This window comes from Capsaspora owczarzaki (assembly GCF_000151315.2).
Source record: "Capsaspora owczarzaki ATCC 30864 unplaced genomic scaffold supercont2.4, whole genome shotgun sequence".
Lineage (NCBI taxonomy): Eukaryota > Filasterea > Ministeriida > Capsasporidae > Capsaspora > Capsaspora owczarzaki.
The window spans coordinates 621,912-645,035 of NW_011887295.1; the positions used below are offsets into that span (position 1 = coordinate 621,912).

Sequence of the window (23,124 nt, forward strand, 5' to 3'; positions counted from 1 at the left end):
AGGCTCAGACAACGATGAATGGATGAGGATCCAACCAGCACCACGGACAATCAAAATCATGGCTCTGAGACTTGGTGCCCCCACTCTCAGAGACGATCTTTGGATTTCTGCTCTTTTCGTTTAATTTCAGTCCTTTTTTATTATTATTTGCTGTTGCTTTTGTTGTCGTTGTCGTCGTTGTGTAATCCATCTTGTACAATACCAGAGCCATGCTGAGCGACGACATGCCCTCCACTTCAGCCGCGTCTGGCATTCTGCGCTCCTACGAAGACGAGTGCAAGTACATTGAGCGCGTGTCGCCCACCCAGTTCCGCATCAAGAAGGGCTTTGTTCACAACATGAAGGTAGTAATCACAACAACCATACAGTCAGACAATCAGCACGGCCGGGATGATGACGCAACGAGAGCCGGATTGCGTAAAAGGCGGCTCTGGTTCCCGGCTTCAAGTCGAAGCAGTCCGCGCGCACTCTGATCGAAAGTCAGCTCCTGGTTCTGAAACTCATCAATAACCCCCCCCCTTCTTCTTGTTGTCTATGCATGCTTTGCGCTCGCTCAGGTCGATGGCTGCTTTTACGTCAACCAGCATCTGCAGGAGCTCATGTTCGACGAGCTCCAGCAGTTCTCAGACAGCCGCGGCGTCGGTGGCTTCCTCCCTGCAGTCAAGCAGATTGCCAACGTCGCTGCACTGCCAGGCATTGTTGGGGTACGGGCACGAAAGAGAGAGTTGCATGGGCATGGGCATGGGCAACAAAAGCAAAAGTTTGTATTGGGTTTGCATTGGGATGTTTGCTCACCGTTCCGTCCCCTGCCCTCCGCTCGTCCGTCGCTGATCCTTGTGCTTGAACGACGACACTTCCGACAGCGTTCCATTGGCCTGCCAGACATCCACTCGGGCTACGGGTTTGCGATCGGCAATATGGCTGCTTTCGACATGAACGACCCGGAGGCTATCGTCTCGCCAGGTACACACAATGATGAAGCACATCCCTCAGACTCGCATCCACTGTTTGTCATGGATGTAGTGAGCGATTTTGCCCGTGGCATATCGGATTGTTCATGATTGCTCGACGCTCACATCGAATTTTTTTGTTTTTTGGGTTTTCAACTTTTCATCACATCTCGGCCGCGCGTTCAGGTGGCGTCGGATTTGACATCAACTGCGGCGTTCGGCTCATTCGAACAAACCTGACCGAGAAGGAGGTCGGGCCTGTCAAGGAAGAGCTGGCGCAGGCGCTGTTTGATCACATTCCAGTCGGCGTTGGTTCAAAGGGTGTGATTCCGATGACCATGCACAACCTGGAGGAGGCTCTTGAAATGGGCATGGATTGGTCGCTTCGAGAGGGTATGGTTTTCGATCGAGTGTTTGACTTTGCAAAATACCAATGCCGCAAAAAGCCTCACGCACGGATATCAAACGAATTGTGTCTTGCTTTCATGTCCTTCGCCTCCTCCTTTCCCACAGGCTACGCATGGGCTGAAGACAAGGAGCATTGCGAAGAGTACGGTCGCATGCTGCAGGCCAACCCGGCCATGGTCAGTCAACGCGCCAAGAAGCGTGGCTTGCCGCAGCTGGGAACGCTCGGTGCTGGCAACCACTACTGCGAAATCCAGGTTGTGGACGAGATTTACGATGCGCACGCCGCCCGCAAGATGGGTATCGACCAGAAGGGTCAAGTGTGCATCATGGTGCATTCCGGCTCGCGAGGCCTTGGCCACCAGGTGGCCACCGATTCGCTCGTTTCGATGGAGAAGGCTATGCGCCGTGATGGCATCGAGGTCAACGACCGTCAGCTTGCGTGCGCCCGAATCCAGTCCAAGGAAGGGCAGCACTATCTCCAGGGCATGGCCGCAGCCGCCAACTACGCTTGGGTCAACCGCAGCAGCATGACCTTCCTGACTCGCCAGGCCTTTGCCAAGATTTTCAACTCGACTCCCGACGATCTGGACATGCATGTCATTTACGATGTCTCGCACAACATTGCCAAGGTCGAAGAGCACATGGTCGACGGCAAGCTCAAGCAGCTAGAGTGACGGTCTCTAAATCCGGATGGCGCCTCCTACGGCCTGTGTGCAAGCTTCCGCTCGCACCTTGCCCCCCTGTGTCAAACAATGCATCAATACCAATGTGTGGGTGAAGTAGCGGGGCGCTTTGGCCCGAACTCATCGCTAGGCACGCGAAAAACGAAAAAATGACGAAAAAGCGGATCCAGCCAAAATCCAATGCATCCGGATTAAAATGCAGGCCGCCACGAGGTTGATCGCAAACGCGCCCTGTGGGCTCTGTGACATCGCCAGCCCGCCTTCCGCGAGCCAAATGCAGTCTACACACGATACGTGTTATCGTGACCAAGCGGGCGCGGAGGTGCGGTCGACACGAGCGTGGGAATGGAGGAGACGCTCGAACACCACTTTTGCAGCCAATCCATCCTGAGCTCCCGTCCGGCTGCGAATCGCTCTTTGAGCTAGATTGATGGAGTATATGACATATCAAACCATTTTATTCAATAAAAAATACAAAAATCAGGCAGAGTTTACCTTTCGTGCGACGGGCGATGGCGATGGCGATCAGCCGTCGGTTTTTTCCAGCCGTTTTGGCGAGTCGCCCAAACCACCCCGCGACGAGCGCAGGCACCTCAACAAGACGTTCCATGTGATAACCAACTCGATTTATGTACAATGGTGAAAGAGCCGAGGCGAAGCAATGAATAGACTGCGAGAAAAACGCCTCATCCGGATTAAAATGCAACTTTTGAGGTCTGTAATGCGTCCGGATTTAGAGACAGTTACTCTACTTGTGCACCGCAAGGGCTCAACCCGCGCGTTCCCTCCCCATCATCCGCTCATTCCGGGTATGAATTTTGTAGCAGTGACTATGAGAGCAAGGGTTTTTTTTTGTTTGTTGTGTCTGCGGGTTTACTGATTTTTTATTTTTTCTGTTTTTGTTCGTTTGTTATTTTTTCTGGTTTTGCTTTTTGTTTTGTTTTTTGTTTTGTTTTTTGTTTTGTTTTTGGGGTTTCTCGTTCGGTTGCCATAGTTGACTATCAGCTCATTGGCCAGCCCGTTTTGATTGGTGGAACCATGGGTACTTGCTCGTTCGTCCTGACGGGCACCGAGAAGGGCATGCTTGAAACGTTTGGTTCGACCTGCCATGGCGCTGTGAGGCCCAGTCATCATGGACGTATGGAAGTTTGCCCTGACTTGACGCTCATTTTGTATCTTGTGGTCTTGTGATTTGCTTTGACAGGGCCGCGCTCAGTCACGCAACAAGTCTCGGTGAGTTTCGGATATTTTGAGGATTTTGTGGTGCTTGTTCAACAATGATTCGGCTCGATGAAGCGATAAAGCTGACTTTTTGGTTTCTGTTTCCGCGCCTGTGTTCTCCTCGCTGTTTGTGGTGTGTGTAGACGCACCCTCGACTATCAAGACGTACTGGATAGCCTTGCTCAGAAGGGCATTTCCATTCGCGTGGCATCACCCAAGCTCGTGACCGAAGAGGTGTGTATCGGGCTTTTTTTTATGACGAGACTTTGCTCCAAACTCGCACTCGCTCACTCTGTTGAATGCAGGCTCCCGAGTCTTACAAGGATGTGATTGACGTCGTGGAGACCTGCCACCAAGCAGGCATCAGCAAGAAGGCCATCAAGCTTCGTCCGATTGCCGTGATCAAGGGATGAAAGAGCAAAATGCATTGTTTTATTATTTCAGTCGCGTGCACCTGGCAACCATTGTAGATCTAGAATAGATGATTGAAAATTATGCATTTTATTTTGGCAGTGGCCTCGAAGACGAGCATTCTCCACATTGTGCGCCATCTACCTCGGCCATGATCGCCCAATGGGGCGCTGCTTTGCTTGCCTTCCAAATGTTTTTATTGCTTGTTGCCAGTCAGTCTCTTTGAGGTTTCTCTTGCCTTTTCTGGCACGTGCGTGCTGTCAAACAAAAAAAAAAAACCAGTGGAAAACGCAATGACTTCAGCGCGGCCTCTGCTTCCGTTCGATGCAGCCAGCCACGCACAAGCGAGTCAATCGTATTTTAGCACATGGCTGCGATGGACTCTACCGCGACGCATCCACTTTGGTCGGCGTGGCAGGGTTGCTGTGATCGTCCTCATTTTCCTCCTTTCGCTCTACCTCCTTGTGCCCAAGGCTCCAGAGTGGCAGGTTGCTGACCATGGTACGTACTTGTACTCCTGTGCTACTTGTCTTTGCTGGTGCGCGGAGACCAAACGCCTGCGCTGCGCGTTCATGCGAGGGAGGGAGGGGGGTTTTGACAAGAGTGGTTTGACAGGTCGCCTCGTCCCGCCCTTCCCTTTGCCTTCGTGGCCTCTCTCGCTCTCTTTCTTCCACCGACTTGAATATTCACTCACTGTGCTTCCGCAACCCTTGTGCTTGCTTTGGCGGCAACAACGCGTCAACAGGCAGCGGCACGATGGGAGGGAATGCAACAAGCCTTTCTGCTGATGAGTTTGAAGGGCGCCGCGCCCCGCAGCTTGTGCCCAACGCACACCCGCGACGCGCGCCTCCTGGTGTCCTGAACAATACGTTGCCTCGCCAGGATCCAGCAGTCGATGTCGATCTGGAGGAACCGGTCGCCGCAGCAAAGCCCGATGTCGCCAATCCATCGAACCACCACACGGCTGTCAATCCCAATCCGGCAGTCTCGGTTGTTGCTCCCGTCGTTGCTCCCGTCGTTGGTCCAGTCCCAGCCCAAGTCCCCCCGAAAAATGGCGACGTTGATGCAGCGCAATCGGGTGACCAGGCAGGGAAGCGCCTCACACCCGATTCTCAGCGTGTGGGGTCAAACCCAGATCGGGACACGGTTGTCAAGGATACGTTGCGAGTTGTCAAGTCGGAAATGTCAGAAAAATCGTTGGAAGACAATGTCAAGCTCGAAGAAGTGCCTGCGATCTTGGTTGAGGAATACAGCGCAAACACGATGCCTGAATCCGAGTCCGAGTCCGAATCCGAATCCGTGCTTCCGTTGCCCTCGATTGCAACTTTGCTTGCTTCGGTCGAAACGTGGCATGCTTCCGCTCCGTGGTTGCAAGATGTCAACCAGACGCTTCCCGAGTGGCTCGAGTCCAGCCGCTCGGTTCGGTCCTCGGCAGACGACGACCAGGTTGTCGAATCGATGAAGCCGCTCTTCTGGAAGGAGCCAATCGCCTCACCGCCAGGACCTCGCGATGCCACATCCTTGCCAAGGACCTGCCCGCCGTGGGAGTCGTTCCATTCCAAGCAACAACGCACCCATGTCTTGCTGTTCGGCCCAGTCAGCGTCAGTTGGATTGACGGCTCGAGCGCGTGGCTGGTCTCTCTCGCTACCGTGCTCCTGATGCCACCGAATTGCGACGTCCATGTCGACATTCTCCTGACCAACCCGCTGGTCACGACCAAGGCGATGCGAGAAGCCCAAGCAGTCAACCAGACTGTGGGCGAAGGCTCGTACGTCGACACGACACCCCTTCAGCCATACACGCACTTGAACTCGCTCATTGACAATTCTCCTGTCGCTACCACGCTGCAGCCTCTCCTCAAACAGGGGCGCATTCGCCTGATGGACGCCTGGAACCCTGCGCACATGGGTGGTCAAACAATGGCTGCAAAAGTACCACGGCTGACACCTGCGCGAGCGATGCAGGTCATCCGCGCTCTTGACGCTCGCGAAGAGTACAATCTCATCCTCGTCCGCGGCCTGGACGTTGGGCAGCTGCTGGCACGAGAGCCCAACATGGCGCGCCGCACATCTGTCGTCTTTGTGAGCGACATCAAAGAAGAGCAGGTTGCGCAACTCCGCGAAATTGTCCAGTCGCCTGCCCGTTTGGTTTTCTCGACTCCGCACATGCGGGAATTCTCAGAGGAGAATTATGGTGTTCCTCATGGCTCTGTTGTCATCCCACCGATGGTCCCCGATCCTAGCGTCGCCATGACCTCGCGCGCCGACCTGCAGTCAACCGACAGGCCGTTGAAGTTTTGCTATTCTGGCAAGGCAGACTCGCTGTACATGTCGCTCGAGCTGGTCGCAGGCTTTCAAGAGTTTTTGCGTCAAAATCCGACCACCAAGGTCTCAATGCTCCTGATGGTGAGCAAGGTGAAGGGCGACGCCGCATTCCAACAGCAGCTCTCCGACCGCATGGATGCTGCCGCTCCACACATTGAGGTCAGGTCGGGACTTGTCCGAACCGAAGTTGCGCGCATTTTGCGAACAGAGTGCGATGTCGGCCTTCGTTGGATGCGGCACGACTCTGGCCACGAGCTGTCCACCAAGCTGATCGAGTACGCAGCCAACGGTCTCCCTGTGCTTGTGAATCGCTCGCCGGCTACCGAGAGCTTCTTGGGAGTCGACTACCCGTTCTTCCTGACCGTCGATGGCGGCCCGGTTTTGACTGACCCGCTTCCCGAGGGACAAGTCGAGTTTAGCGAGATTGATGTTCAAACCTTGTCTGTCGCAATGGGACAAATGGTTGCGAATCGCCACCTTCTTGCCGAAATGTCCGCGCATGTGCGAAAGCGCGCCGAGCCGTTCTTTTTCTCGTCTGTCGCAACCACCGTTTTCGGCATGGTCAATCCTTACCGTTCGCAACTTTCTGCTGCTCTCTCGGCTCCAGAAGCACCAACACTGCTCCACCGGCGCATTCGCGTTCTTTTTGCAGGGCACGACTTGAAGTTTGCAACCCAAATCATTGAGCAGTTTCGCGCGCGCAGCGACGTCGAGGTGGAACTGGACATGTGGAAATCACACACCAAACACAACGAAACTCGGAGCAAGGAGCTCGCCGAGTGGGCGGATGTCGTCTGGTGCGAATGGGCACTTGGCAATGCCGTCTGGTATGCCGACAACTTGGCCCTGCACAAGACTTTGGTTGTTCGTCTTCACCGTCAGGAATTGGTCACCAAGTTCATCCCCATTGTCAACTGGTCCCGCGTCGACCGCTTGATTGTGATTACTCCCTGGATTTACGCCTCTGCAAAGCAGTGGCTGCCTGCCAATGCCACCGTCCAGGTCGAATTGGTGTACAACTCCGTCGACACCGAAGGCTTTCTTCGTCCCAAAACCAGCCGCGCTTTGCGGACTCTCGGTCTGCTTGGCTATGTGCCTCTTATGAAGCGAGCTGACTTGGCGGTCGAAATCCTCGTCGAGTTGCGCCAGACTGATCCGACCTGGACTTTGATGGTGGCCGGCTCGAGCCCCTACTCGTTCGACTGGCTCATGAGGCGACCCGAGGAACTCGCCTTCTACACCAACTTGGCCAAGAACATCACGCAGCTCGGATTGGATAAGGCTGTGCAGTATTCGACCACCCATGTATCTGCACCCGAATGGTTTGAGAATGTTGGCTACATTTTGTCAACCTCCGACTACGAGGGCAGTCATCAGGCTGTTGCAGAGGGCATGGGGGCTGGATGTATTCCCGTTGTGCGCAATTGGAACGGCTCGGAGCACATCTACCCGACCGCTCTGCACTTTAATACACCGAAAGAAGCTGCGCAGCAGATTCTCCAAATGGATGCCAGCTTCATGGCGGTCAAGGGCGCGAAACGAGCTCGACTGATTGCGTCCACTGTCACACCCTATCTTCAAGAAGCGAACAACCGATTTGCGCTGCAGCAATGCATGCATGCGGCTTTTGGCATGATGCTGCCACCCGGCGTCCCGACCGTTGTCGCGTCAGAGACGGAATGGCAGGCCAACTTTGGTTTGGAGATGATCAAGGCCACTCCGATGCTGCGGCAGCCCATCGCCCCGCTAAACCCGCTCAAGGTGAACATTGCAGTGTGGATGAGCTCTGAGCTCAAGTCGGCTATCGCATCGTACAGCCAGGTTGTCCCGCTGACCAAAGCAAGTTGGCGCAAGCTGTTCAAAAATGTCCAGTTCGACTTGCTGCTGGTTGCTGCGGATGACTTGGAGGACCCGCTCGAGGCGTTTGGTGCCGACATCAACGAACTTGTTTTGATGGCACACGACATGCACGTGCCGTTCGTGTTTTGGGACGCTCGTGCATCGGCCGAATCGCTGCTGCCGACCGTTCAACCCCATCAAAAGACTCTGGAAATGGCGAGTGCAGTTTTTGTCACGACCAAGCTCCTTGAAGCCGAGTACGCCACGCTGCTGAAAGCATCTGAGGTCTCGGTGCACCGAGCGTGGCACCCGATTCAGCACCTTGTGCACAACCCGACCGGCTCTCGGCGTCCAAAGCTTGGCAAGAGCGTCTTCTTTGGGCCTGAAGCTTCCTTGCAAGGGTATCCCTCAAGCACGACCGCCTTGCTTGCTCCAGCCGTGGAGCATGGTCTGGTGATTTTTGGCGATGCAACTGCGGTCGTGCCGAAAGAGTTGGTGACGGCGCTGCACCCTCTGCCGTTGCAACAAGAGACGAATTCTACGTTGCGGCAGTTCCAAACAGGGCTGGTCGTCGGCCAGCAATCACATCAGCACCTGAGCCAAGCCGTTCACGCGGTCATGGCAGGCACCGCCATCATTTCTGACTCTGCTTCAGCGGACGAGCTGCGACAAGTCCTTGGTTCGAACGGCTTTGTTGAGGCTGACTCGGCTGATGCCGTTTCGGATGCGTTGAAGCGCCTGTCCAGCTCGGTGCAGCGCGAGGCGCTGACTTTGAGCGCCCAGCGGCACATTCTCGCCTCACGCACATACCAGCATTTCCTGGGCGAGATCTTGCAGGCAGCTTCAGTTTACACTGAGGCACAGTTTGCAACCGCATCCGCATCTTTTGGTGTTTCCGTTGTCGCCTGCATGGAGCACAATGGTGCGACTGCCGAGCAAGATTCTTCCTCGCTCCCATTGGTCCCGTTGGTCGAGGATGACTTGTTGGACGACATTCTGGAGTGTCCATTCCCCGAGCTTGAAGCGCACGTCGAGAGCTATTTGCGCATGGAGCATGCGCAGAAGGAACTGGTCATCGGAGTGTATGGCCGCCAAATCTTCCCACTCTCAGAGCATGCTCAAGCTCGCGTCGAAGCCACATTGAATGGAGATGCCAGTGTTGCTGCCGACCTCTCGCTTGGGCTGAGAGACCTGTCAGAAATGGTCGGTGGCACGATCGAGCGCGTCCCTGTATGCTCGCCACGACGGTTGTACCGCGCTGGAGCTGTCGAACGCATTCTCGAGCACCGCTACCCGTCCCTGGCTCGTGTCGTGTTTGAGACTCGCGATTGGGGTTCTGGGCTGTGCATGAACCAAGCAGTCGTCGTTTCGGGGAAGCAGCCGTCGCCGATGCCCCTGATGCTCTTCCTCGAGTCCCGGCATTACTATGGCAGGAACTTTTTGACCGATCTCGTCCCCATCTTTGGCTTCACCGACGCCAAGATTGTGGGCAAGAGCAGCTTCCATGTTCCTCTTCCGTCCGATGTCGCTGAAGACCTGAGCGCGAAAGCCAGCCCCGACAGTCCATTGAGTGCAGGGCTGTTTCACCGCCAACCCGAGGCAGAGAACGAGTTTGTCGATGTGATTACTGCGAGTGCAACTGCAATTGTGCAGCGCGAGCTGTTCCAAAGCCAGTTGTCCTTCTCAATCACCTCGTCGCGACCGCTGGATCGATTGCTGTTGCAAGCCCGCAACCAGCGTATTGTCATGTATTCAGGAAATCGCCATGGTTTTGTCCACGTTCCGACAGACCAGTCCGGCTATGAAGCGACGCAGGATTCTGCCGCCATGAAGACGTTTGTCGATTTGTAGATGCCTTAGCAGCACGAATGTTTTGCGCGTCATTTTTGTATTACACCTCTTGTATCTTTAGACCGAAATGAAATAAAATAATCAGTCTCGTTCGATGCGTTCACGAATGGTTCCCTTCGCAGCTAGCACAGGAATTACGAAAAGCAGCCGAACTGCAGACGCAAAACTAAAAGAAGCGGACGGGGAGAACGACAAGAAAAGGGCTTCAATAGATGAAACACAAACAAACAAAAACACTTCAAACAATCCACAAAAGCACGCAATGGCCGAGAGGTTTGCAAATCCAAGCGGTCAACCTGTCTTCTTGCGCAAAGCGAGTGCCATCGCGGCCTTGTAGTCGCCAAAGCTGCCCTCAAAGCGGGTCAGAGACTTGCGCTCACAAACCCAGATCTCAGTGCACGTGCTGCGAATCAGTCGCTCGTCGTGGGAGACGAGGACGACGCCGCCCGAAAACGCATTGATTGCGTTGGCCAAAGCCTCGACCGTTTCGATGTCTGCAGGGCAAAAGCAAATGAGAGGACACACGCATACGTTAGCAAACTGGTGGGAACTCTTCGCTACGACACAAACACGTCAAACAACACGTACCCAAGTGATTTGTCGGCTCATCGAGAATCAGGAAGTGGGGCTTCTGCATGCCGAGCAGGGTGAAGGCCACGCGGCTCTTCTGACCACCACTGAGTGTACGAATTGGTTGCAACGGAGTGTCGCCAGTCATGCCGTACGTGCCAAGCTGTCGGCGATACTCTTGGAGTGGTTGACCTAACCAGATTGGAAATGAAAGTTGACACACATCCCGTCAATATCCAGTTGCAATTATCAAAACGAAGTTAACAAAAAAAAACCTTGTAGTTACCAGGGAAGCGGGTGTGCAAGAATTCAACCGCGCTCATAGAAACATCCAGCTGGTCGACGTGATACTGCGAAAAGTAACCGATGCGAAGAGCACGATGCCGATGGCTTTCTCCTTTCGTGGGAAGCAAGTCTCCAGTGATCAGCTTCAGGAGCGTGGTCTTGCCGTTACCATTGGCACCAACCTACGAAGCGACATTTGCGTGAGCCAACAGTACAAGAGTGCCCACCCAGCTTTGCCGCCACGCATGCACCCGTAATGCATCCAGTAGGCTCCACATACCACAGCCACTCGAGAATCGTTTCGCAAGCCAAAGTTCAGTTTGGTAAAGATGGGCTTGTCGTTCGAGTACTGGAAGACGACATCATCAAAATGGACAAGCGATCCGGCAATCGGTTCAGGATCCGGAAAGCGGAATTGGACCTCGGGCTCCTTCTCGATGGGTTTGAGCTCAGGGCTGTGAGGCGTGGGCAAAGTGGGTTTGTCGGATTAAAGTAAGAACAAGTGAACATGTGGAAGTCAAATCAACAAGCGCACTCCATCCCCGAATCATACAGTTTCTCAAGAATCTTGATCTTGCTCTGCGCCTGTGCAGCGCGATTGGCATTGACACGCCAACGATCAATGAAAGCTTGCAAGTGTTGACGGTACATGAGTTGAGCCTCGTATTCCTGGCAAAAGCAAAAAAAAAGCAAAAGTTGAGGAAAGAAAAAGTGAGAGAGTCCGAAAAAAATGCCCGCCGACGGCATGCAGAATAGCATGCAGTACCTTGGCTTGGTTGAGAATGCGCTCGTCACGAGCCTTCTCGAAAGTGTCGTAATCGCCCTTGTACGCCTCCAACCGCGCGTGATGCATGTGAATGATGTCGGTGCAGACAGAGTTGAGGAAATCGCGATCGTGCGAAATCGTGAAAATGGTGTGCGGCCAGTCTTGCAGGTAATTCTCCAGCCAGAGGACGGCGCTCACGTCGAGCATATTTGTCGGCTCTGGTTGTTGGAGCATGCGAACAAGCGAACATGAGAAAACAACAACAACAACAACAACAACAACAACAACAACAACAACAACAACAACAACAACAACAACAACAACAACAACAACAACAACAACAACAACAACAACAACAACAACAACAACAACAACAACAACAACAACAACAAAAAAAAAACAAACCAAAAGACACCGCGCAAAGCCATCAAAACACATTGCAAATGCTATCAAAACACATTGCAAATGCTTTTGAGCTATACCATCAAGCAACAAGAGCTCGGGGCGCATGAAAAGAGCGCGAGCCAAAGCAAGACGCATTCGCCAACCACCAGAAAGGCTCTTGGTAGGAGCGGATTGCATTTCCTGGGTAAAGCTGAGACCGTTCAGAATTTCAGCGACGCTATGAAAACACAAAACCAGGTCAGGAAGAACGGAAAACACGGTGAGATTGCGAGAATGGGGCGGGGGTTTGCAGGCAAAGCACAAACGGAAGTCATACAGAGCCGGCGCCTTGTCGGCCTCAATCTCCTCGAGTTTCGAGTACACTTGAGCAAGTTCCATCGCCTTTTTGGTTTCCACTTCGCGGCCGAGCTGCTTCCTGACGGTTGCGAAAAATCAAGCAACACACCGGAGGGAACCATGCGAGAACAAATGAGTGAGTGCAGCATTCATTTTGGAATGGTGTACAACTGTCAATTTGCATATTCCAGCATCATCTCGGAAACGTACTGTGCGTCCATGTAGGCAACCAGGGCCTTTTCTTTTTGCAAGAGCTCGTGACGCTCGGTGTGTGCCTCCAAAACCGATTCCAGAGATGGGGTATCATCACCAACAACCTGTGATGACGAGGATGACCAAAAAGAGCCCAGTTGAGCGAATCGTGGCGCAAACAGAAGAGAACGAAAGCATCAAGACCACATCCTCTACGCAGAGACAAATTACCTCTTGCTCGACATGGACAATGGTCAACGACGCAGACATGCCAAACTCGCGACGAGCAAGCGCGCGAAGCAGCGTCGACTTGCCCACACCGTTTCGACCAATCAGGCCATAGCGACGACCATACGCGAGCATGAGATCTGCTTGTTGCAGCAGCGGCTTGCCAGCAAAGAAGACGTCAAAGTTTTCAATCTGAACATCGAGCGACAAGGATGCTGCGGCGGCCTTGTTTTGTGCATAGTTGGTCGATGCGGTCTCTGGGTTTTGAGCGGCAGCAGCAGCCGAGATGGCAGCAAGCTGTCGCATCTCCTTTTGCGCGCGTTTGTCCTGCTTGCGCTTAATCCGCCCTTCGCTTCGTTCAAGCAGCTTTTGGTTGACGGCTGTCTTTTTGACCTCATGGCGCTCCGACAGCACACGTTGAATCGCGGCCAGACGTTCGCCTGAGTTGAGCCAATCAGGGTAAGTGAGACAAAAGGTCCAAAGGACAAACTCCAAAAGTACCCCAATCCCCCATCTTTTTTCCCTCGGCCACCCATCCATAGATCAAATTAATTGAGTCAGTTTTGAGAGGCCCACGGGGAAGATTGCTACTGACTCTCTTGCGCGAGCAGATCGCCCATGCGGATTGGCGTCTTGAGCACGTTGAACTCTGCAAAAATGTCAGCCTCCTCCTGCTCGTAGCCATCGTCCTCTTCGTCATCGTCGTCGTCAGCTGACGGGCTCGAGTTGGCTCCGGTAGCAGCAGCGGACATGGGCTGTCTCGCAGAGGACGATTGCGGCAAAACCTTGAGTGCCGAGCCCGAAGCGCCCGCAGCAGGGACGCCTCCGACGAGCTTGGACAGCTTGGCGCACAGGGCACTGACGACCTGTAGGCTTGCAGCAGCAGCGTCCTCGAGCAGCGGGCTGATGGCCGCAGCGACCTCGTTCGTGTCGCGCGCTTCGACCGCGTCCATCCCAACGACGACGCCTGGTGTCAAAGTCCAAGTGAGTCAAAGATCCACCCTCATTCAGCTCATCAATGCAACTCGCTCCTGGATGGCAATTTCGCAAGGGAGATCAAAGCGAGCCGAGCCGAATCCCGCCGCCGCCCTCGTGGACTGTTGTTATATAACCTCTGAGCTTGATCCCACTCCATCTCTCTCTGCGAGCGATCGCAGTCCAGCGAATCACAAAAGCACGCCGGCCGTGACAAACTGCACTCAACTGGTAATGTACTCGACGATCGCGCTGTCGAGGCTGGGGAAGGCCGAGGCAACGAGCGCAGCTGCTTCTTCCTCTATTGTCATTCTGAAAACTAAGAAGAAAGCAAAAAAAAAAAAAAAAAAAACAAAACAAAAACAATGGGAACTGGCATTGACGAAGCGGTAGGCACCAAGAAGATCGATTGGAAACTGACATGAAAATGGAACAAGAGATTTGGTGAATGAAAGGAGAGGAAGCTGGAAGTCGTGCCATTCATGAACTTCTCTTTCGCCCCCCACCTCCCGAATCTCCGACATTATCGTACATCATGACATTAAATCACTGCGCGGATGTATTTTCGATCGCCAAATGGTGCTGAACAGCTTGTTCCAAACGCTGACCGACTCCCTGCCTGGCAACGCAAAACACACTCGCTCTCTGCGCTTTAGCTTCACGTCTCGCTCCGATGGTACTGCCATGTCTTGCTATTTGCTTGCTGCTTTGTTGATTTCATGTTCAAGTTCTATCCAGCTGGTTTTGGACACTCGTGTTTGTTTCACTCTCTTTTTTTTTTCTTTGCTCGTTTTTTTTTTTCCCGCCATTTTTTTTCTTTTGGTCCAAACCATGGCCGAGTTCACGTTGACTGCCGGAGCCATTGAGGTGAGATGGCCAGTTTTTGTCACACGCACGCGTTACCACTCTTCACACTGCCACGGGTGACGCTCGCTGGTTGTTGGACACGACAAAGCGCAACTGCTTTGGCACGCAAGCGACACGAAAACTACAACACTTCTCCCGCGCTTTTTTTTCGTTTTCGCGCATTTTTTTTTTTTTCCATCCCTCCTTTCTTGGTCCTTTCTGGTGGCGGCTTTTGCTGCCTTGCCTTGCGAGCCGTGTTTCCCCTACTATGACGCTTCTTGACGTGTCATGCATCCTTCACAAGTGCTGCTCTGTCGTCCTGGTTCGTCCAGGAGGGCGGTTCGAAGCTTTCGCGCGTTTTGGTTTTGGTTTTTCCCGCGCTTTGCTTTCCCCCCCATTCTGCACGTTTATCCCTTCCCGACGTCTTATCCTTCCTCTCTCCATGTTCGCGGGACCATCAAATTTGAACAGCCACAACTCAACCATCTTTTCTTGTTGGCTTGCCTCGCTGTTTGGTTCTTGTTCGGTTTTCTCGCAGGCCATGTCCAACCCCGCCAAGGCGAGCAACTACGTTGTGCAGCCCGTCTTGCAAATCCTGTCCATCAAGAAGCTCACATCGAACGGCACCACGCCCGGCGATCGTCACCGTGTCGTCATCTCCGACGGTGTGCATCACTACATGCAGGCGCTGCTTGGCACCAGCTTGGCAGAAGTCGCCAAGACGGACGCAATCACTCGCTTTACCGTTGTTCGTGTCAAGAAGTTTGTGTGCAGCCCCGTCGTTGAGCGAACGTAAGTTGTTTTCTGTTGTCTCATCCGAGTGCAGAGTATGGGGAAGCCATATTAGTTGCTCACCTTCCTTTGCCATTGCCTGGTTGTTTTTTTTTTTTTTCTGTCTTCTTCAAACCTGATGAACAACAACAAACAGAATCGTCATTCTCATGGATGTCGACATTCTCGGTACCCCCGCGGGCAAGATTGGCGACCCCAAGCCGTACGAGGTCGCGCCTGATGCTGGCGCTGTTGCTGGCGGTGCCGCGGCCGGCGCTCCGACCTCGCCTGCTGGTGCCACGAACGGCGCAGCTGCACCCGTGGGTGCTGCACCTGCTGCCCCCAAGGTGTCGCCGTACCGACAGTACACGGATGCTGCGACGGGCGCCGTGACGTCTGCCTTTGGAGCGCGGGTGGCCAGCCCTCCGCGCGCCCAGCAGTCCTTCCCCGCGTTCGATCCGAACAAAACGCTCGAGCAAATTGTCGCGGAGGGGCAGACGCCGGAGACGCTGCCGATTGCATACATTTACAACACAATGCCGTCCAAGTTTATCATTCGCGCGCGCGTCACGCTCAAGCACCCGGTGCGCGAGTTTGCGCGCAAAAACCCGGGACCCAACAACCAGTCGGGCGGCCGTGTGTGCTCGATCGATCTGAAGGACGACTCGTCAGAAATCCGTGCCACGGCCTTTAACGAGCAGATTGACACAATCATCAACAGCCTCGAGGTCGGCAAGGCGTACTACTTTAGCAAAATGTCCGTCAAGCCGGCCAACCGCATGTACAACACGCTGCCGAGCGACTACGAGCTGACCTTTGAGAAGGGCACACAATGGGTGCCGTGCCACGACGAGGCCAATCTGCCCCAGGTGGTGTACAACTTTGTGCGTTTTGACGGCCTGGAAACCCTTGGCGAGCAGACGGTCGACCTTATTGGCATCTGCAAGAGCGCGCGCGACGTGCAGACCATCACCACCAAGCAGCAAAAGTCCGTCCCCAAACGCGAGCTGACGCTGGTCGACCAGTCGCAGCGCGAAATCACCGTCACGCTGTGGAACACGCAAGCCACCAACTTTGACGAGCAAGTGGCCGTGGACAACCGTGTCCTGGCCTTCCGCAAGGTCAAGCTCACCGATTTCAGCGGCGTCAAGTCGGCGTCGTGCATCAGCTCGAGCGCAATGGAGGTGGAGCCCGACATGCCAGAGACGCAAGAGCTCCGCGCATGGTTTGACTCGGAGGGCCGAAACCAGAGCTTCCAGCAAGTCACTGGCGGCGCTGGTGCGTACTCTGGCGGCAACCGCGATCTCGCCACCTTCCAGCAGATCAACAGCAACCACAGCCTCGGCGCCGACAAGGCCGAGTATGCTCGTCTGCAGGGAACAGTCACCTTCCTCAAGACCAAGTTCGACGACAAGAGCGGCTCGAACGATGGCTCGGTCGGCATGTACTATTATGCATGCGGCAACATCAAGCAGCCCATCGACAACGGCCAAGCAGCAGCACCGAACAGCCGACAGCAAGCCCAGCAGCCCTCCGTCTGCGGCAAAAAGCTGGCGATTGGCGAGCAGTGCCCGACCTGCGGCGACGTGTCGCAGCGCATCTCTGGCTGCAACCTCACATTTGTCGCAGACGACAGCACTGGCAGCCAGTGGATTACCGCCTTCCGCGACACTGCCCAGACCATTCTTGGAGCGTCAAACAAGGACTTGACGCTGGAACACTTGCACGAGCTGGCGCTCAATGGGGAACAAGAGCAGCTCGACTCCATCTACGCCCAGGCCCTGCACCACCCTTACGAGATGACTCTTCGCATCAAGCAGGAGCAATCCCAACAAGGTGGCATGCGCACCCGGTATCAGCTCGTCCGGCTGGCTCCGATTGACTTTGCGCGCGACAGTTTGCGTCTTGTTCGTTTGATTCAAGCCTACAACTGAGGTGTTGTTGTGTCTTGTGTTGCATTGTGTTTGTTGGTTTCTTTTTCTGTTTTTTTTTTTCTTTCCCCCGTGTGTGTGCTTGTCTGCCGTGTATGTGCAGACCATGTAGTTGTTGTTGATTCTCCCTAAAAAATCTAGATTTGCATGTTCCACCGAGTGATTTCAATGGACAAGCCAGAATTTTGCACATCATCCCCTCTCCTTTGTCAAACAAGAACAAACCAACTGCTCAACCACCAAACAAAAAAAAAAAAAAAAAAAAAAAACAAAAAAAAACAATAACATCTTTGTAACTGCAAAGGAAAATTTCTTTGAGACATGAGGGACAAAAACACGTGAGGGACAAAAACACGAAAGAGCAAAGAGCACAGGGTTGCAAAATCGCGAAAGCTAGAAGCGTTTAGCCGAGCTTGGCAGCGGCCTCCTTGGCCTTGATCTTCTCGAGCTTGGCAGTCCGGTTGCGGGACTTCTGGCCGAGAACACCACCACCCCACGAGCGACGGATCTCAGCGTGCTTCTCGTTGTAGTTGGCGCGGATAGACTCGAGGAGCTTGGCGAACTGGGGCTTGTCCTCGTTCTTGACACCGGTGATGGCGACAGCGGTGGCAGTCTTGAGGTGGACGAGGGCGCCGAGGCGAGCCTTGCTCTTGACAATGCAGTATGGGATGTCCATCTTGCGGCAGAGGGCGGGGAGCCAGAGAACGAGCTCGACGGGGTCGACGTCGTGAGCAATCACAACAAGCTGGGCAGCCTTCTTCTCGACGAGGCCGGTGATGTGGTTAAGACCGTACTTGACGAGGAGGGGCTTCTTGGTGGGGTCGCGCTTCTTGGCGTCAACCTTGGCAACAGCCTCAGCCTTCAGGCGCTCAGTCTTCTGGGCAGAAGTCTCGGGGCGGTACTTGGAGAGGAGACGGAAGAGCTCGGTCGCGTTGTTCTTGTCCAGGCACTTGGTGAACTGGTTGATCGACGGGGGGACCTTCAGGCGCTCGTAGAGAACGGCGCGCTGGCGCTGGAGGCGCACATAACGCGGCCAGCGGACAAAGCGGCCCATATCACGCTTGGGCTGGACGTCGCCGCCAATGCCAAAGTTGCGGGTGCGCTTCTGGATGAGCGGGTTGCCAGCCTTCTTCTCAGCAACCTTCTTGGAGCCGAGGGGGGCGGCCGCCACCTTCTTCTTGGTGTCCTTGACCTGAAGTGAGTGAGGAAGCAGCAAGAGAAAAGAATGGGGTTAGTGATGAAGAGCGACACGAGGTGTGCCAAGCACAAGCCGAAGGATTGAAAAAAATAAAATCAAAAAAATCAAAAAAGGCAGAGCTGTTGTCCTCGCCAGAGCCGAATAAGAGAAAGCCAGGGACGTTGGCGCAGATTCAACCAGATCTGGCAACCGAGTCGGGCAAGAGGAGCCGGGAAAGGGGAGAAGAGAGAGAGAGAGGACCAAGGCTCGGCTGAAACCCACAGCACAAACCGCTGTTGAAACACAATCCAAAAGCACCACCCCGCACCAGAGGCCGAATCAAACGAGCTCACACAGATGTCACTCAAATACTTCCGACAGACAGTATGGAGCCGACAACGAGGCCGAGGGCCCGCATGCAGAGCGGACGAAAAATAACAAGCTCGAGGCGAAAAAAACGTTTGTCAGCGAAAAAGCCAACACCCCATCCCTTTGCCTGCTCGTTCTGTGCCGTTCGTACATTGCAACCCCTCCTTCCTCGACCCGAATCGAGCATGCAGCCGTGTGTTGTATCAGATTATCAGCGGCTGGGGAGGCTGGTGGCAAGGGATGGGCCGACCGAGGGGCTGCAACGGGCGAGCGAGCCGATAGTCGCACCAACCCCCCACCAACCCTTTTCCACCAAGCCGCCGAGTCCCCAACGCGCTTTTGGCCGTTCTATCTGCACTTCAAGTCCCTTCAATCACTTTGCTGGAAGGGGGCTGGGCCGAAAGTCGAACGGGGAGCGAGCGGGCGGCTGCACAAAGAGAGAATATTGAACGAATGGAAAAAAAAAATCATGTACCATTTTGCCAGAAAAAAAAAGAGAGAGAACGAGCTCAGCAAACCTGATCGGGATTGAAGGCAAAAAACTGTAGAAGAATAAAAAAGAAAAAAAAAAGTCTGTTGCTCCACCAACGAGAGACGCAACACACTCCACACAAAGCAAGAGTGTGCGACATCGGGTGGCGGCGGTGGTGGTGCTGGTGGTGGTGCCGAGTTTCGAAATGTTGAAGGTGCCCATGTCCGGTTTTGATCTCACGTCTGCCCTCGAGACGCCATTCCCCCGTGCTCGATAAAATTCATGTACCTGACCCCCCATTTGAGTAACTTGCCAAAGAATCGGGGCTGACAGAGCCTCCTGAGCTGACTTTGATTTGGCTGGCGCAGCATTACGAAAAGTCGCCTAATTTCAGCTGAGGAATCTCGTCCGTTCGGGGACGGGTTTCCGCGCCGCGCTCTCCCCGACAAGCCAATGGCAAATATCGTTTTAAAAAGAAGCGGCGTACAAAGACCAAGACGTGTTAACATGTGTCTACCCCGACGTGGACTGCACACACAACAGCCGTCCCCCTCTTCGAGGGTCCAGCCGATTGTGTGTGTCCGATCGTATTTTCACTGATTTCCCACTGTTTTTGGGACCCCCCTGCTTAAAAGGATTGAAAAAGATTTTTGGATTTGTTTGAAGCTTGTTGATCAGTCAATCAGAGCAAGTCGGGGTAGAATGTGTTTGTTTTTTTGGTCTGGTTTTTTTTGTGTTTCGTTTCTACAAGTGCTTGCGAGCAGAGCCTCGGTGCACAAAACATGCCAAAAATCCTGAATTACTACCTAGAGGCAACCTATCTGGTTATCAGGTCGACTGATAGGAGAAAAAAACCAAAAAACCCCCCCCCCCAACTTCAAATTTTACCGGTTGAGGTTTCAAACCCGGATTGCCCACGACAACACTATACCAGCAACAGACCGACCATGCGCGAAGGAACATGGAAGCAAGCTGGGTTTGTCAGAGTCGAGTGCAAGCAGGAATACTCGATGGTGCCGTTGGCGTGAGCGTCAATTCGGTAAAAGTTGGCACGCCAGACTTTCGGAATGGGCGCCCGACCCTCGCGTTCGAACAAAATGGGGACCTCGACCGGCTCGTTGTCAACGGGAGGATTGAGCACCGAAAGCTGCTCGCCGAACTGGCGAGGATCCGAATGCCAGCCGCGAGCGTCGCCAGTGAGGTTGACGAGCACGTCAAAGTCGGCCACGATGGTCGCCCACCAACCGTTGCTGACCCGACCGGTGGCCCATGAGACTCCGACAGTTGGGCAGGACATGAGGTTTCCAACAATGCCCGCACACTTGTCGTTGGGGTTGTGGATGAGTGATGCAAAGTAGGCTCCCTGCAAAGGACGGATTGAGCAATTGGAATCAGCACCGAAAGGCATTATTGTTGAAAGGACACGGACAGTGGTGAGTGCTTGCATTCGGGCCAAGTGTTGAGCCACGCATCAACGGAACAACCAAACTCAGCAGTCAGAAGGCTGTTAGATTACCGGATTGGGGCTCTGATCGAGCTCGTGATACACTGTTGGTGTCTCAGGGCCTGGTGCGACAAAAAACTCGACTGTTTCGAGGTTCCAAATGTCCGAATTGCACTGAAGAGGAGGAGGAGGGGGGGGGGAGCAGAGTAAGAACACAGACAACAAACAAGAGCACTCTCTTTCTCCCCGCATGCCCACGCAACGCCTGTCACTATGAGTCGGCCGGAGTATGGCCTTACCGTGGTATAATTGTTGATAATGTCAATGTCCGTTGCGTCGAATCGGACGTGAAGCGCGTTGGTGTCATGGCACAATCGCACGGCCGTGTCTTGCGACGGCGCCCCGTCGCCGCTTGCCAGCGTGAACGGCGCCAGACGGGGCAGAATCTGCCAGTTCACTGTCTCGTTGACAAACGTGCACCGAGGACCTGAACACCCCAGCCACCAAATCAACGACCATCAGCAGCGAACGTCAGTTTTTTTGTTTAGCGGCATTTGCTTTTCGCGCTGCGATGGCAAAACCCCACATATGACTTGTTGCGCATCAGCGCCGATCAAACTTGGAAGACCAAACAGTCCTGGTCCGGCAGAGACGGGTCCGTTGCGGGCGCCGCACAAAAGCAGGACGGCAACAGCGAGGGTAGCGAGCATGACAAGCGAAGAGCGCTTCTTGTGCAAGCGCATTTGGATGAAGACTGGTATCCGCGTCAATGCAAGGTGGTACTGCGTTTTCCGCCCATCACCATTCTGTCAATTTGTCTAGAATTTGCACTCTCGTCCGAGACATTTCCGCAAAACTCGCGTCAAGCTCAACAGAACGACTTTCTGGGTGGGTTGGTCGATCTGACGAAATCTCTAGCTCCAGCCGAGCTACTAGTATTTGGTACTGCATTTCCGTACAATCGAGGCGTTATTTGGCTTCCATACGCCATCGCAGACTGACTCAGAAAGTACGCTCAGTCGTGTAAATTTCATCTTTGATTTTTGCTCCAAACAACCTAATCCATCCACAATGGCTTACCTGTCTGCTGAACAAAAGACCGAGCTTGCTCGCATTGCTGTCAGTGCTTCTCTCTCCCCCCCCCTTTTCGCTCTCTCCCTGTCTCTGTGCGATGCTTTGGTTTGTGTTCTGCTCCCCCCCCCCCGTCTCCCTTCTGTGCTCCCAGCTGCATCCTGGGTGTCGCTACGAACGAGAACAAGCCGTGATCGTTTTCTTCTTCTTCTTCTTCTTTTTCTTCTTCTTCTTTTTCTTCGACTTCTTCCTCTTGCGCTGTGAGATCACGCCTTTGGTTTGCCATTTGCAGCAGCGCCAAAGCCGAGCGCGCGCTCTCTGCTTGCGTCGCTTCTCTCGATCGGAGCATCAGTTGTCGCCAAGTGTGAGTGAAAAGCGTGTGTTGGGGGTTGTTGCTGCTGTGGACACGGCATTTTTTCCTTTTTTTTTTTTTTTTTTTTGGCTAGACCTTCCACCAATGCCGTTCTTTTGATTGCGCATCAGAGCGCTCTCAGCACCGCCGTTGTTGCAAGCGCCATTCTACTCAACTCGCCTCTGCACAAGTGGGGTTGTTTTTCGTCGCACGCTGAATGTGCGCGCTTCGTTTGTTCGTACTTGAAGTGTTTTTTAAAAAATCACGCGTGGATTTATTTCCCCTTCTCTTCTTTTCGGTCCTTGCTTTGTGCGTTTCGACACTCTGCCTTCGTGTCGTTGTGTTCTCCGTGTGCAGTTGAGGACGACAGCCTGGCACTCAATCATTCAACCGAGAGTGCGTTCAGTGGGGGACGAGATTTGGCAACCCAACACTCAACACTCACGTTTTTTTTTTATTTCGTTTTTTTTTTTGTTTTTTTTTTCGCAGAACTACATTGTCGCACCTGGCAAGGGCATCCTCGCTGCCGACGAGTCCACTGGCACCATTGGCAAGCGTTTCGACAGCATCAAGGTCGAGAACACTGAGGAGAACCGCCGCGCTTACCGCCAGCTTCTCTTCACCGGCGACAAGGGTAAAGTCGAAAAAACACAATCCAATCGACCATGACTAATGCACAGTTCGAAACAAGGCAAAACTCACCCTCTCTCTCTCTCTCTCTCTCTCTGAAACCCCCCACCCCCACTCACAGCCATCAGCGACTGCCTCGGCGGTGTCATCATGTTCGAGGAGACCATGTACCAAAAGTCGGACGATGGCAAGCTCTTCCCCGCTCTGCTCAAGGAGCACGGCATTCTGACTGGCATCAAGGTCGACAAGGGCACCGTCAACCTGCCCGGCCTCGACAACGAGACCACCACCCAGGGTCTTGACGGCCTGCTCGAGCGCTGCCAAAAGTACAAGAAGGACGGCGCCGACTTTGCCAAGTGGCGCTCGGTCTTGCGCATTGGCGCCAACCAGCCCTCGGAGCTCGCCGTGTACGAGAACGCCAAGGTCCTGGCCCGCTACGCCTCGATCTGCCAGCAGGGTGGCCTCGTCCCCATCGTCGAGCCCGAGATCCTCATGGACGGCGACCACGACCTCAAGAAGGCCGTCCGCACCACAGAGTACGTCCTCGCCACCTGCTACCAGGCGCTCGTCGCACACCACGTCTACCTCGAGGGCACCCTTCTCAAGCCCAACATGG

General features: G+C 54.0%; 7 protein-coding genes across 7 annotated transcripts in view; 4 read left to right on the forward strand and 3 right to left on the reverse strand.

Moving 5' to 3' along the window:
• Positions 1-209: 209 nt before the first annotated feature.
• CAOG_02998 (hypothetical protein) lies at positions 210-3,675 on the forward strand (the record flags this gene model as incomplete). Its single annotated transcript, XM_004363780.1, has 10 exons — positions 210-344; positions 558-704; positions 864-963; positions 1,137-1,343; positions 1,464-2,009; positions 2,785-2,850; positions 3,036-3,157; positions 3,246-3,274; positions 3,406-3,496; positions 3,568-3,675. The coding sequence occupies 10 exons, from the start codon at positions 210-212 to the stop codon at positions 3,673-3,675; spliced, it is 1,551 nt and encodes a 516-aa protein (XP_004363837.1).
• A 220-nt stretch (positions 3,676-3,895) lies between these two features.
• CAOG_02999 (hypothetical protein) lies at positions 3,896-9,778 on the forward strand. The gene is made up of 2 exons (XM_004363781.2): positions 3,896-4,174; positions 4,419-9,778. Exons 1-2 carry the CDS (start codon positions 3,967-3,969, stop codon positions 9,686-9,688), a joined length of 5,478 nt encoding a protein of 1,825 aa, XP_004363838.2. The 5' UTR covers positions 3,896-3,966; the 3' UTR covers positions 9,689-9,778.
• A 95-nt stretch (positions 9,779-9,873) lies between these two features.
• Positions 9,874-13,811, reverse strand: CAOG_03000 (ATP-binding cassette sub-family F member 3). The gene is made up of 12 exons (XM_004363782.2): positions 13,675-13,811; positions 13,066-13,437; positions 12,474-12,910; positions 12,261-12,367; positions 12,031-12,129; positions 11,792-11,931; positions 11,310-11,527; positions 11,097-11,212; positions 10,824-10,998; positions 10,545-10,725; positions 10,277-10,450; positions 9,874-10,182 (listed from the first exon to the last, which is right to left on the reverse strand). Exons 1-12 carry the CDS (start codon positions 13,754-13,756, stop codon positions 9,980-9,982), a joined length of 2,304 nt encoding a protein of 767 aa, XP_004363839.2. The 5' UTR covers positions 13,757-13,811; the 3' UTR covers positions 9,874-9,979.
• A 414-nt stretch (positions 13,812-14,225) lies between these two features.
• Positions 14,226-17,148, forward strand: CAOG_03001 (replication protein A). Its single transcript, XM_004363783.2, has 3 exons — positions 14,226-14,312; positions 14,830-15,083; positions 15,220-17,148. Exons 1-3 carry the CDS (start codon positions 14,277-14,279, stop codon positions 16,994-16,996), a joined length of 2,067 nt encoding a protein of 688 aa, XP_004363840.1. The 5' UTR covers positions 14,226-14,276; the 3' UTR covers positions 16,997-17,148.
• Positions 17,149-17,396: 248 nt separating this feature from the next.
• CAOG_03002 (60S ribosomal protein L7a) lies at positions 17,397-19,171 on the reverse strand (the record flags this gene model as incomplete). The annotated part of the gene is made up of 3 exons (XM_004363784.1): positions 17,397-18,185; positions 19,058-19,081; positions 19,145-19,171. The coding sequence occupies 3 exons, from the start codon at positions 19,169-19,171 to the stop codon at positions 17,397-17,399; spliced, it is 840 nt and encodes a 279-aa protein (XP_004363841.1).
• Positions 19,172-19,703: 532 nt separating this feature from the next.
• CAOG_03003 (hypothetical protein) lies at positions 19,704-21,202 on the reverse strand. The gene is made up of 4 exons (XM_004363785.2): positions 21,042-21,202; positions 20,755-20,942; positions 20,528-20,629; positions 19,704-20,374 (listed from the first exon to the last, which is right to left on the reverse strand). The coding sequence occupies exons 1-4, from the start codon at positions 21,196-21,198 to the stop codon at positions 19,937-19,939; spliced, it is 885 nt and encodes a 294-aa protein (XP_004363842.2). The 5' UTR covers positions 21,199-21,202; the 3' UTR covers positions 19,704-19,936.
• Positions 21,203-21,526: 324 nt separating this feature from the next.
• Positions 21,527-23,124, forward strand: part of CAOG_08651 (fructose-bisphosphate aldolase class-I) — a gene marked incomplete at both ends in the record, with an annotated part of 2,028 nt that continues 430 nt past the window's right edge. The window contains 3 exons of the mRNA XM_011271960.1: positions 21,527-21,574; positions 22,368-22,512; positions 22,630-23,087. Of these exons, the coding sequence (XP_011270262.1) occupies positions 21,527-21,574; positions 22,368-22,512; positions 22,630-23,087 (651 nt within the window). The remainder of the gene's footprint in view (positions 21,575-22,367; positions 22,513-22,629; positions 23,088-23,124) is intronic.

Coding starts and splice junctions, on each gene's coding strand:
- CAOG_03001 (XM_004363783.2), top strand. CDS start 14,277: ATGGCCGAGTTCACGTTGACTGCCGGAGCCATTGAG. Junction 14,313..14,829: donor TGACTGCCGGAGCCATTGAG/GTGAGATGGCCA, acceptor GTTTTCTCGCAG/GCCATGTCCAACCCCGCCAA. Junction 15,084..15,219: donor AGCCCCGTCGTTGAGCGAAC/GTAAGTTGTTTT, acceptor AACAACAAACAG/AATCGTCATTCTCATGGATG.
- CAOG_03000 (XM_004363782.2), bottom strand. CDS start 13,756: ATGACAATAGAGGAAGAAGCAGCTGCGCTCGTTGCCTCGGCCTTCCCC. Junction 12,368..12,473: donor TTGTCCATGTCGAGCAAGAG/GTAATTTGTCTC, acceptor TCGTCATCACAG/GTTGTTGGTGATGATACCCC. Junction 12,130..12,260: donor GTTGCCTACATGGACGCACA/GTACGTTTCCGA, acceptor CGCAACCGTCAG/GAAGCAGCTCGGCCGCGAAG.
- CAOG_03003 (XM_004363785.2), bottom strand. CDS start 21,198: ATGCGCTTGCACAAGAAGCGCTCTTCGCTTGTCATGCTCGCTACCCTC. Junction 20,630..20,754: donor TTATCAACAATTATACCACG/GTAAGGCCATAC, acceptor CCTCCTCTTCAG/TGCAATTCGGACATTTGGAA. Junction 20,375..20,527: donor TCGATCAGAGCCCCAATCCG/GTAATCTAACAG, acceptor CGTCCTTTGCAG/GGAGCCTACTTTGCATCACT.
- CAOG_02999 (XM_004363781.2), top strand. CDS start 3,967: ATGACTTCAGCGCGGCCTCTGCTTCCGTTCGATGCAGCCAGCCACGCA. Junction 4,175..4,418: donor GTGGCAGGTTGCTGACCATG/GTACGTACTTGT, acceptor ACGCGTCAACAG/GCAGCGGCACGATGGGAGGG.